Source organism: Nomascus leucogenys, chromosome 22a (genome assembly GCF_006542625.1).
Source record: "Nomascus leucogenys isolate Asia chromosome 22a, Asia_NLE_v1, whole genome shotgun sequence".
In the NCBI taxonomy this organism is placed as follows: domain Eukaryota; kingdom Metazoa; phylum Chordata; class Mammalia; order Primates; family Hylobatidae; genus Nomascus; species Nomascus leucogenys.
In genome coordinates, this window is record NC_044402.1 from 129813996 (window position 1) to 129827312 (window position 13317).

The 13317-nt window shown below is 41.0% G+C and overlaps 1 protein-coding gene across 1 annotated transcript in view; it reads right to left on the reverse strand.

Annotated features, from left to right (window-relative positions):
- Nucleotides 1-13317, reverse strand: part of PID1 (phosphotyrosine interaction domain containing 1) — a 256385-nt gene that overhangs the window by 132041 nt on the left and 111027 nt on the right. The window contains exon 2 of the mRNA XM_030803060.1: nucleotides 8621-8767. Within this exon, the coding sequence (XP_030658920.1) occupies nucleotides 8621-8767 (147 nt within the window). The remainder of the gene's footprint in view (nucleotides 1-8620; nucleotides 8768-13317) is intronic.

A 13317-nucleotide genomic window follows, 5' to 3' on the forward strand; every position in this document is an offset into this window, starting at 1 on the left:
ACAGAGAAGCAACAAACGTCTAAGTCACTGACTTGGAGCTTTTTTCCAAAATGTTCCATTTAGAATGGAGTTTCCTATAAATTTTCCAGACAAACTTTTAACATCCAAATAAATTTTTTCTTTAATTATTACTTTTTAAAACTAATTTAAAAAGTAATACTCACTCAGCATTAAAAATTTAGATAATGCAAATAAGCAAAAAAGTAGGAAAATCAAAAGTTTATCCTTAGTTTTATTATCCAGGGATTACTTCTATTCATATTTTAGTATATCTGTCCAGCATTCTATTACAAATGTCTACATATAATTATTTTATTTTATATTATTTTATAAAAATGGATACTGATAACACGTTATAATCAACTTTTTTATATACTTAATACATTATAAATATTTTCCATATGATATAATTTCTACAACAAAATTCTGATGACTGCATATTTTCCATAGTATTGCTGAACAAAAATTGTATATTATCTTTTTCATATATTTAAACACTTAGTAGGTTTTCCCATTTTTTTCACTAATGAATCTTTGCTGATCCCCCAGGAGTTTTTAAAATCAAGAAGTAGACTAATTTTGTCAGTAAGAAAATTATAATATTTGTCATTTGCCCAAAAGTTAGGCTTTAATGTCAAATCTGATTCTCTAAAGTAAAAGGACCATGATTTACAGCTATAGCCCTCACAGTGCATGGGGCACATGGAATTAAGTAGTTTGAAGCTTTCAGGGATCTCCAGAGAATCCCTCCATGGGACAACAGCTCTATTGCACCCACCAATCATAAGAATGACCCCATAAACAAGTCTGTCATCCAACTCAACAAGCATTAAGTGAGGGTCAATTCTATGTGGCAAACCAGATAAATCAGGCAAAGTTATAATCTTCCCTCTAAACACCTGTATCAGCTGGGAGGTTTTAATTCCTAGTATGAAAAGATTTTAGTCAACAAATAACAAAAGTGAGGTCACAAAGGATAATGAGCTTTGCCGAAGCCACCACGGCTGTTGGTGGAAAGACCATAGTATAGAATGCAAAGTTCTAAGTTTGGACCTGCGGCGAAGAAGTTTACATTAAAACCACATGTATAACATCCTTCCACGCTAGGTACACCCGCAGTAGCATAAGGAGTGTGTATTTGAACATACATTTAAAGACCAACACTAAAACAATAGATGGAGGCTTCAGCTACCTCTGAAGCCATATCCACTTTCTCTCCTGACTCCTCTGAGACTGGAACAAGAACAAGGAGGTTAGGAGAATGAGCACTGGACAGGGTGAAGAGGGAGGAGCAAGGCTGAGGGCGGCTTAAGTTCCTGCTGGGGACGGGGAGATTCCTCTGGTTTTTAAAATCTTCCTTTCCATTGATTCTGCTAGCTCCTTGGTCCTTAAATTTCAGAGGCAGGTAGATGTCTGTATGTAAGTGTACAATCCTGACAGTGTGCAATAAATTCTTGTGGATGTAGAAAGAAAGAAAAGTAGAAAAGAAGGAGGAAGGGAGAAAGAGAAGGAGGAAAAAAGGGGAGAAAGGAAAAAAGGAAAGGAGGGAGGGAAAGAGGGAGAGAGGGAAGGAGGGAGGAAGGAAGGAAGGTAGAGAGAGAAGAAAAATATTTACAAGTCTACAAAAGTAAAAATTGCAGAAAAATAAAAGCTTTTCTCTGAAACAACAAAGGTTAGCTCATATAAACTTTTAGCTTCCTGCATTTGAGGAGACAAGCAGAAGTGAATGTTTTGATTTGTTTACAGGAAAGTGTAAGAAAGAATGAAGAGAAAATAAATATCAATGACTCTGAATTTAGATGAAAATATCAATAGAAACCACAGGCTTGAATCTAATATATATATATTAGATTAGATTATATATAAATTATATAGAATATTATTTGTATTCTGTCTTGGCATTGAAGTCAGAAACTCACTTTGCAAAAGAAAGTCTGTATAATTGGCATAGGATTCAAGAAATGCCCAAAATGGCCAACACCAAGAAAGAGCTGTTGAGATGCATGTGATGAGGATGGTCACATAATAAACTAACATTTTCATTTGTGTTAAGGAGTCAAAAATGGCCCTTTGTCTAAAATGAGAAAACATGACTGTATTTCAAGTTAAATACATAATTGATCAACGGAACCCAAAGATTTAGGTGTAGAAATCAGATACATGTGATGCTAATTTCAAATACACTTACATTCAAATCAAGAGTCCTTATCATGAGATAAGCTGGATTACTGGAATTCATTTCTAAGACTGGCTATTTTATACAAGCACTCCATGATAGTATTTAAGGGTTACCCGCAAAGCCTTCAGCTCAGAAACATCACCCCTCCCTTCTATGAAACTGTAATCAGTCTCTTCCTTCCTGAGAGCTAAGGGACTACTACTGTTATACCTGAAGGCAAGGAATCTCAAAAAAGGCAATATAGAAATTGTTATGGTTTACAGATCATTAACTCCTTCTTGGAAACTAGTTTGTTTGACAGTTACCCTCACAAATGGGAAGATGACAGTAGCGGCTTTAGATGGGGCTTCACATCAAGCCAGGCCAAGTGCCTCATTCAGGAGGAGGCAAGGTTTGGGTAGATGGGGCCAAGCACACGGTGAGCACAGGCCTAGGTGAGGCGCTGGTGGGACTCTCGGAGAAGGACAAAGGAACAAGCGCTGCTGGATAGGCTGCAGAATCAAGACATGGACACCCTCAGCCTAGGCTGGGAGGGAACAGAAAGGAAGTGGAGCACAAAGAAATGATCTCATTCTGGCTGGGTTGGTGGCTCACATCTATAATCTTAGCACTTTGGGAGGCTGAGGCGGGTGGATCACTTGAGGTCAGGAGTGCGAGACCAGGCTGGCCAACAAGGTGAAAACTCCTACTAAAATTACAAAAACTAGCCGGGCCTGGTGGCGGATGCCTGCAATTTAAGCTACTCAGGAGGCTGAAGCAGGAGAATCGCTTGAACCTGGGAGGTGGAAAGGTTGCAGTGAGCTGAGATCACACCACTGCACTCCAGCCTGGGAAACAGAGCGAGACTCAAAAAAAAAAAGAGAGAGAAAGAAAGAAGAAAAGAGCTCATGCTAAATTGGCCCTGTTCACCACTGACATCCAAGGTTGCCTCAGGGGCCCGGAGAAGCATCCCCCTGAAGCCAACCCTCAGGGCTGACCTCAGACACTGACCCCACCAGCCATACGAAAAGGATGTGGTGGAAAGACAGCCAAGTACTCTCCCAATCAAGGCAGGCAGATTCAGTCCCAAACAGGAGACCCATGTCAACAACTGCTAATGATCCTGCTTTTCCTGTTCCTACACACACACCTCCCCTTGGTATTCCTCTTCTGGGTTACTTCCCTTTTGCAACTCAGAGAAATCCTCATGCTCAGAACTTAGCACCAATCACAAACTTTATAAAACATTTTAAATAAAAGACATATGTTATGTGCTAAATCCCCAATTATGTGTCAGTTTGTTTGTTACAACATTGCTGCTATTTTGCTTTAACAGTATAAGCACTGTGGAATGGGTGTTGTACAGCATCCACATGGTCATACAGGAACTCAGTGGGCATTTTGTGTTGGTTATATATCTACACATATAATTTTTATAAGGCATATGACTTTTCATCGTAGAGTGCCTTTTTTTATTTTTTTAGAAAACCAAATTTGAGAATCTGCGTGGTATATCTGGGGTAAAATTATATGATATTTTTAGTACTTTCCTTATGCTTTCTGGTTTCTGTAAGAAAAGATAACATTCCAATCCAATTAAACAAGGTAAATCCTCCAGCCTTGGACGTTTGGATGAAAGAGAGCAGGATGGGATGGTAGGCAAGGAACTCAGAATCCACTAAGGAGTGTGTAACAACTCACCTGCCAAATCAACTAGCCCTTAATTTTTTTTTAATTTTGTATAGTCCATGAGATCCTGATACTGACCTATGAAAGATGCAAAAGCAGAAGTCTGCAGAAAAGAAACAACTTGCTCAAAATCACAGGACACAACTGCCCCACCTGTTTCAAGAGATACCTGTGGATAGACACAGAACCCACCCAGTGGCAGTGGAATCCGGTGGGGGGAGCACAGGCTGTGGAGTCAGAATGCTGCAGTTCAAATCCAGGCTCTGCTAGTTACTAACGAGGGACCCTGGGACAGTCAGATGAACTTCTCTATGCCTCAACTAGTTCATCTGTGAAATGGGGCTACACCTGGCGCTTAAACCGTTGGGTTGCCATGAGGATGAAATGGCTCTATGCCATGAAAAGTGCATAGATAGTGCTTAATGCATTAATCAACACCTGTTCTTTAGTGTCAGCTCTGTATTATTAAGACTTCTATTTCTATTTCTATTTTTTTTTTTTTTTTGAGATGGAGTCTCGCTCTGTCACCCAGGCTGGAGTGCAGTGGCACTATCTCGGCTCACTGCAAGCTCCACCTCCCGGGTTCACGCCATTCTCCCGCCTCAACCTCCCGGATAGCTGGGACTACAGGCGCCCACCACCACGCCCGGCTAATTTTTTGTATTTTTAGTAGAGATGGGGTTTCACCGTGTTTGCCAGGATGGTCTAGATCTCCTGACCTCGTGATCCACCCGCCTCGGCCTCCCAAAGTGCTGGGATTACAGGCGTGAGCCACCGCGCCCGGCTATTTTTTTTTTATTACTATGGTCATCATTATTATCACTATTTTGTGAAGGCTTTGAGGACTTCAGTGAATGGGCCTGCAAGTCTCAATGCAAAGGAGGGCAGCTCCTGCTGGAGGATAAGGCGGCACACACAGTGCTCACATCTGATCCAGTAATTCCAGAGCCCAGTTCTTCCTTAGAAGTCAGCTTTCTGGACTGCAATAGCAAATCCACCAAATCCCATTTTCCATCCCACTCCCCACCTCCCAGGGTACGTGTCTGTTCATGTCACTTACATTGCTCTTGTCACATTACTCTGCAGCTCAGAACTTCAACCTCCAAACATGGTTTGCCTTCATGTAAATTACATGGTATAATTTAAAGTGCAGGCTCCTGTTTTCCAGCACTAAGCTGAGTTCCTGAGTCAAAATCTCTGGTAAAAAGGTCCAGGAGTTTGCTTGCCAGGGGATTCTGATACTCACACAAGTTTCAGAAGTACTTGTGATTTATTTATTTGGGCACTTGTCTTATTCCCTGTACTTGGCTATACGTTGCATCCCCCCACAATACCTATTTGTATTCCCTTTTCCACAATACCATGCACATGGTAGGTTTTCAATGACTATTAATTCAATAAATGTTTGCTAACAAACTGAAGCCACCTAGGATTCCACCTTGCTAGATAGGAGGAGAAAGGTGTGACAAGCCATCATTGCTGCAGCAAAATCACACACAGCATCCGATACTCCAAACAGCTCCAACAAGAGTCCTAATGCACTGCAGTGGGTTGTACAGTTAAATAACTCTACTCCAGAAAAAAAAAAAAAAAAAAGTGGCTGCAATAGAGGAGAACACACAAAGACCCAGCTGCCCGAAACATGAATAGCCTAGCAAGGCAATCCCGTCAGGACCCACGGAGAATACAGATCAGCAGAAAATGGGAAATCTGAGATGAGCTAGGGTCTCAATGGTGCTCGCCGCCACCCATTTTCAACTCCCCCTTTCCTTTGCTTCCTCCTGCCTCTTTCCCTCCCCAAACCCAAAGTTATAAGAGCTATTAGGAAAAAAGAGCGACCACTGTGTGAAGGCGGAGGGTCCCGTGAGCTGGCCCTGCAGCTGGGCCCAGGCACATTGTGTTCATTATTCCTGGGAGGCGTGAGCCCGAGAGAGCGTTCCTTCTGCAGCTGGCATCTTGTGAGCTAAGTTACTCGCAAGAATCAGAGAGGAAACACTGGACTTTGTTCTTGAAGATGATCAGAAAAAATTGGGGAAGATCTAAAAGGATTTTAAACCAAAATTTCAAGGTTCAAATAGTTTTTTTTTTAACAAAACTCAGAACACAAAAGTGACACTGTCCTTGAGAATTAAAGAATAAAACACCAGTACATTTCCAGTCAAAACTTGAGTGTATTCTGTCGATAGCATACAATTTGGAGAATTACACGTTGCAGATTTTCTTCCTTCAGATAGAATAATAACGCTGGAAAAGCCCTCAAGAGGTGTTGGCCCAGATTCCTGACTCCAGGGTTATGATTATCTATGCCTGGAATCGCCTCTTCAAGGTTGCTAGGGATGGAGAGTCCATAAATTTTTTATAGCCCAGTGGAATGCGTTTTTCTCCTTGAATGCAGAAGTTCTTCCTGGTGTCCAAATGAAATCATTGCCGATTTCCTTTGTCTAGCTAGCCACACATACCGAGGCCAGCGGAACCCTTGCCCTCTTTGGCACGCTCTTCTGAATTCCTACTATTTTTTTTTCAACGTCCTTTTAAAAGTAAAATAAATGAGCACAACCTAAGGCAGTACACAGAAAAAATTAGTCCATCAGACATGAACCCTATAATCCTTTTCAGAAAAATGATGGTTTTTATTCTAGCAAATATTTTTCTCTCTCTTACAAACACACACACATTTATTTAGTATCTAAATTAGATTGTTAGATTGCTAGGTATTTTTATTTTAAAACTTTGTAGTTTTTGCCCTTCCCATTTTAAAAATACTTTATAGGCTTTATCACACTTAATTCTCCTCCATATACTTGTCCCTACTGATTTCATCTTACTTTGAGGCACCATCTTCCCTCATAGGAACAGAAATCAAAATAGCATTAATAAATCTTCTGAAGAATGTATAACGAATTTAATCTCATATCACTTTCAAATTTAATGAGTACTTTTATAATTCCCTTGTATCATCAATTCACCAAAAGCATTAAATGCAATGGACCTAACAACAGTTCTGTTGATTCACTCTCTCCTGTTAAGGCAGAGCCACTGACGATAGCTCTTGGGAAGCTGGAAGTTCGCCTTATCAGAATTACCATTTAAAATCACTTTAAAATGAGTCACATAGCTCACTTGCCTTATCCCACTGATGATTCCCCCATCATAATTAGAATCAAACCTAAACTTCTCGCCATGACCACAAGACTCTTTCCTCCCCGCCAGTGCCACCACTCATCACAACTTTCTCAATTTCTCAGGTACACTGGCCTATTCCCTGTTCCCAAACACACCAAGACCACCCACCTCATAGAATTAGTATGTTCTATTCTTTCGCCTGAAAGATTCTCCTGCAAGTTCTTCACAAATTGGATTTCTTGCTAATCATGCTTGTTTACCTAGATTTTCTCCTCCCATGCCCCTCAGTGAGCAGTTAAATCCCACAAAGATGCTGGTGGGTTTTGCCCACACTGTGACACTGCGCCGGTCAGACAGTGAGCACCCAATGAGTATGTGTGGAATGAATGAATGTGGGTGAGGTTTTGTGCATACCACCATCACCCAAGATTGCTGGAGACGCCAATCTGACCACAGCTATGTGAGAACTGATGCCTTAACACTAAGCAATAAGGAAAAGGAGTATATCTTGAAAGCAATCAGGAGAGCATCAAGGAAAGGAGTGTATCTACAAAGTTATGAAAGAAATCCATATACAAATGCACTTTCCTTGTCCCTTATTTTATTTCCACTACTCAAAACAAATTTCTGATGATAAAACATGCATAAAACATATCTTCTTTGTGATCTCTAAATTGATTACTATATTCATCAACTCAAGCAAAAGAGAGTATCATGTGAGAAAAAATCCAGAGCTTACCAAAATTATACATTTCATTTCTAGTTTTGTTTCTATGTTGGCATTAAAGTTTGCATAAATGAAAATGCTTTTTCTGGATTCTGAGGCATGAATATTAGTATAAATTTTGAGAGCTGAAGCAAAGCAAAGATGCGAAATTATTCCTAAAGGATTTGGAAAGCATAACTGTTAGAAAACTTGATTTTTTTGTGTTTTTCTTTCATTCTTTAAGATATGTTTTATTCAGACTGAAAGAACAAAGGGAAGAATTATCACTGAGAACAAAACTTTTCTTGTGAACCCCAAAGTTCCACAGAGCTATGGAAATCACAGAGAGAATACAATTTTATTCATATATACTAAAACCTAGGTCTTTAGGCCGGGCGCGGTGACTCACGCCTGTAATCCCAGCACTTTGGGAGGCTGAGGCGGGCAGATCATGAGGTCAGGGAATCAAGACCATCCTGGCTAACACGGTGAAACCCAGTCTCTACTAAAAAGACAAAAAATTAGCTGGGCGTGGTGGCGGGTGTCTGTAGCCTGTAGTCCCAGCCACTCAGGAGGCTGAGGCAGAAGAATGATGTGAACCCAGGAAGCAGAGCTTGCAGTGAGCCGAGATCACGCCACTGCACTCCAGCCTGGGTGACAGAGCGAGACTCCGTCTCAAAAAAAAAAAAAAAAAAAAAAAAAAAAAAAAAAAAAAAAAAAAACCCTAGGTCTTTAATGCGTGTCCAAAAGTGATAGTGTTAGATCATTCAGAAAAATAAAACAGGATATGAATTCAGTCTACCATCACTCTGTGAGTTTATTTTGTTGGTCATTTCATATATTCATTCTTAAAAATGATTACCATTGTGAAACATAGGTCTCAAGCCCACACACCCTTGAGGCTATCTCACCAAGAGAACCCCTGCTGGCCACATGCCCCATACCTTGCAGCCACTGTGAGTCCTTGTCTTCATCAGCGGTGTGGTCGTGCACAGCTCAATGGCCTCTGGCTCATGGAAGATGACCGCTGGGAGAGGTTCCTTTTTCAGTGTTAAGACATTCAATTTAGACTTCAGCATGGTCTGGAAGTGCTGAAAAGCAGAAAAATAAGCCACATGTAGTTTAATCACTTGGACTTATATGTCCTACAATTGTACATTAAACCCAGTAGCAACCTGTTTTATTGATTCTGTTCTATTATGGGAGGCCAAGAGATAATTTAGTAAAACAGAAGAGGGGAAACTGTGTCCTGTCAGGACGTCACTCAGATGAAACTGTGGAGACAGTCAATTTCTAAGCAGAGTCCACAGAAACATGACTTAGTGGTAAAGTTACCCCACCCAGGACATTATGTTCTGAGAAGCTCTTCCAAGGTACTGTATACAGACGAAATTGTGGCAATGGAATCCATGCAGATTCAGCTACACGAGATGTTTTGAAGAGGATGTTATAGGGGTTATTTTGGGAAAAGTCTAGATATTGTAGAAGGAGAACAGATGAAAAAGTGCACAAGACTTCTGTTCTCTGCCTTCCCGAGCTCTTTCATGCACTGGCTGTAGAACCTTAGGAAATTCACTACTTTATGATAGACCATTTTTATCTGCTCTCTCAGACCAGGACTCTAGGTAAATATCCATTTCATATGCAACTTCCATTGGCTCTTGTTGTGAACGATGCTCAGAATCCAACCAGATTCAATTACCGCTATCCATACCACCCAGTCTAAGACCCATCTTTTCTTGGTCTATAATAATGACATCCAAAATGGTCCCATCACTTCCAACTTTGTCCCTATACAGAGAATTGTCCCACCGTCACCAGAGAGATCCTTCTAAAATCTAATTGTGCCATGCCACCTCTGCTCAAACCCTCCCATGTCTTCTTATCTCCTCATGGAAAAATTCCAAGTTCTTACCTTGCCCTTTGAGACCACACATGATTCAGGGACCTACTGCCTCTCTGATTTCATCCTCCATCCCCATCCTCTCACACAGGGGTCCGGGCACAGTGTCCTCCTTACTGTTCGGAGAATAAACCAAAGACACTAGTGCCTGAGGACCCCGATCATGCTGCTCTTGTCCTAGGTATCTGCAAGTCTTGCTTCCTCACCTCCTTGAGGTCCCTGATCAAATGTCACCTCATGAGACAGCCCTTTCTCATCAAAATATAAAGCAGCCAGCATAAATATGCACACACAGACTCATGCCTGGCTTCATGTGCCTACAGCCTGTGCTTAGGAGGGCCTCACACTCAGAAGGACTCCATGCTTGGTTCGATGCCTTTGGTTTAATGTCCCCATCTTGAAAGTGGGAGGCCAAGGAAAGGGGATCACGTGAGGTCAAGAGTTCGAGACCAGCCTGGCCAACATGGTGAAACCCCGTCTCTACTAAAAATACAAAAGTTAGCCGGGCATGATGGCGGGCACCTGTAATCCTAGCTACTTGGGAAGCTGAGGCAGGAGAATCACTTGAACCTGGGAGGCAGAGGTTGCAGTGAGCCGAGACCACACCACGGCACTCCAGCCTGGGCGATAAGAGCGAGATTCCATCTCAAAAAAAAAAAAAAAAAAAAAAGTCTTAATAATGTTATTTTGAACTTGTGTTCTGTAAGGAAAGTCTGATGGGACAGTGGAGCACAGATGTGAGTGGATAAGAAATGTACAGTGTGTGTATCCCCCATCCTTACCACTCACCTTCACAGAGCATTAGTGATGCCCCATAAAGACAGAAGTCTGTTGAACTCTTGACATGCAGGAATTTAGCAAGAGTCAAAGTGAGTACAAGGTAAGCATTTAAGCCTATGACTTAAATAAGCAGGGGCACGCACAGCCCCAAGAGGCCATGCACTGGAACCAGAACTTGCTTCAAGTTCAGAAAGAAATTAGTCTTGTTCTAAGAAACGGGAATGATCATGGAATCCTATCACATCCTTTCCCGCTTGTATTACTTCCCTGTACAAGGTAACCACCTACGCTGAAATGATGACACAGAAGGAAAGGGAAAGGTGGGGCAGACATGGTTTCCTCTCCTTTCCGTCCTTCCTTACTCATCAGTAAGATGAAGGCAAAGTGGTGAGAGAAAATGCATGTATCAAGAAGTGAGATAAAAACAGGTAAGTTAGTTTTGTGCAGCATTTTCAGTGTTCCGATAAAAACAAAATACAGCATGAACTAGAAAATGCAAATTGGATAATTTCTATGATCCCACCCTTACATTTGCATTTAAAGTAGGCACTGCACAATATAAATTCATGCTCTGAATCTAAATGTTTAATTTTTCTTTACTTAGAACAGCATTAAATAGCAAATAATAATTTTAAAAACACCAGGACTATTCCAGACAAAGATTTATTTTAAAAAAGCTTTATGTTTTGGTACCTTCAATGGTACATTTCTTCTGCTTTTGGAATAAAAAACACTGAATTTTCATTTTACACTGGGCCCTACGAGTTGTGTAGCCAGTTTGCACACATGTATACTCATCTCTGCCTACTCCTTGTCCCTGCTTTATTATTCCTATAATTTATCCCTACTTATCACCACTATAAGATTATGTACTTGCTTTGTTTACTTTATTGTCTTTCAGTAGAATATAAAAGCACCATAGGAGCAGAAACTATTTTATTCAAGGACGTATCACAAGGGCCTAAAACAGTTCCTGGAACATTTCAGAAGTCCAGTGAATATTTGTGGAAGGTAACGAAGGTAACATAATTTAAAAAAAAACTACAAACATTAAAAAAAAAATGAAATCAGGATTCGTACACTAGATCAGCTCACTGCTTCATCCAAGTTGACCTTAAGGACCTGGTATGGTTTCTGAAACAAACACAAGACTGAAAGAAGTGGATGATACACATACACAAGTACCTTCGCCTCAGTAAAAATCGCCAAAAACAGTTCTTTAAAACGTAGAGATCATTATGTTACATGAAATAAGCCAAGCACAGAAAGACAAACATTGCATGTTCTCATTTATTTGTGGGATCTAAAAATAAAAACAATTGAACTCATGAACATAGAGAGTAGAAAGATGGTTACCAGAGGCTGCGAAGGGTCGTGGGGGTCTGTGGGGGAAGGCGGGGATGGTTAATGGGTACAAAAAAACATAGTTAGAAAGGATGAATAAGACCTACTATTTGACAGCACAGCAGGGTGACTACAGGCAATAATAACTTAATTGTACATTTTCAAATTAATTAAAAGAGTGTAATTGGATTGTCTGTAACAAAGGATAAATGCTTGAAGGGATGTATACCCCATTCTCCATAATGTTATTATTGTGCATTGCATGCCTGAATCAAAACAGCTCATCTCATATAAGGGCAGTAGAAGTTTTGGAATTTGTGGCAAGACAAAGTGTCTTTTTCACAAGTCTACTAGGACTCCATCTGGCCTCTCTGGTGGTCCATTTAAAGCATTGACTTGGCTAGGCTACCATGCCCAGTTATTCAAACACCAATCTACGTGTTGTTGTAAAGGTATTTTGTAGATGTTATTAAAGTCCATAATCAGTTGATTTGAAGTAAGGGAGAGTATGCTACATAATTAGGGCAAATTTGATTCAATCAGTTCAAAGACCTTAAGAGGCAGCCCAGACTTCCCTGAAGAAGAAGATATTCCTCCTATGGATGCCAGCTTCAGCCCACGGTTCCAGCCCACCCTTTCTGACAGTCTCCCTTGCAGTTTTGGACTTTTCTTGCCAACCCCCACAACTGCATATGCCAATTCCTTGAACAAACCTCTAAATATAGATGTCCTACTAGTTCTGTCTCTCTGGCTGAACCCCAATTGTTACAGCCACCTTGTAGAATAAAAAGTTGCCAGCTCTGAGGGCAACTTCTTTTTAATGGAAAAGAGACTTGCCCTTAAGTGTTCCAGAGTGTTTGATTTGTATTTAAAAAAGAAAAGTAAGGGCAAGTCTTTGTATTAATCTGGAAGTTTCTGTCCTTGCTCCTAATAGATTCCAGCCCAATGCAGAGTGTAGGGTTTGGAGTTGCCAACAGGGGACACTGGTCTGGAAGGAGCCATATAGGTCACTGAGAGTGAGATCTGAAGGTGGTTTGCCAAGTTGGTTGGGAAAGAAATTGGGGCCAACAGAGGAACAGGATAAAGGAAGAGGGAAGTTCCGAATGTGAGGTTTGAGTAAGTGGGGGTATCTCCCCTGTCTGCCATTTTCCTCAGGCTCTACAAGACATTCATAAAAGCACAGATCTTCAGTTCAACTTCTGCCACACAGCAATTTTCTGAAGAGGGCACAAGAAGTGGCCCTGCTTTCAGGAGGTTGAGACAACCACACTGCCTGGAAGTTCCGAGATGGTCTTCCCATCCCTGTTGTAAACCAAATGCCGCAACCATTGATTCAGTCACTAAGCAAACAGAGACTGAAAGGTGTGGACCAGCACACCTGCCCCTTTGATTGCTTGGCTGGGGAGCCAAGTGAAATAAATACACAGATAAACAGAAAAAGAAAAAAAAAAGCTAAATTGGAGACAGGAAGATAACAGAGTTCAAATTCCAACTTCAACACAATATGTTGTGCAACCTCAGCTACCTGATTCTTCTGAGCTTGTCTTTTCCAGCCAGGCAGGCATGCGCCACACATTTGCCTGCTGATTCATTCCACCTTCCCTGAACACCTAT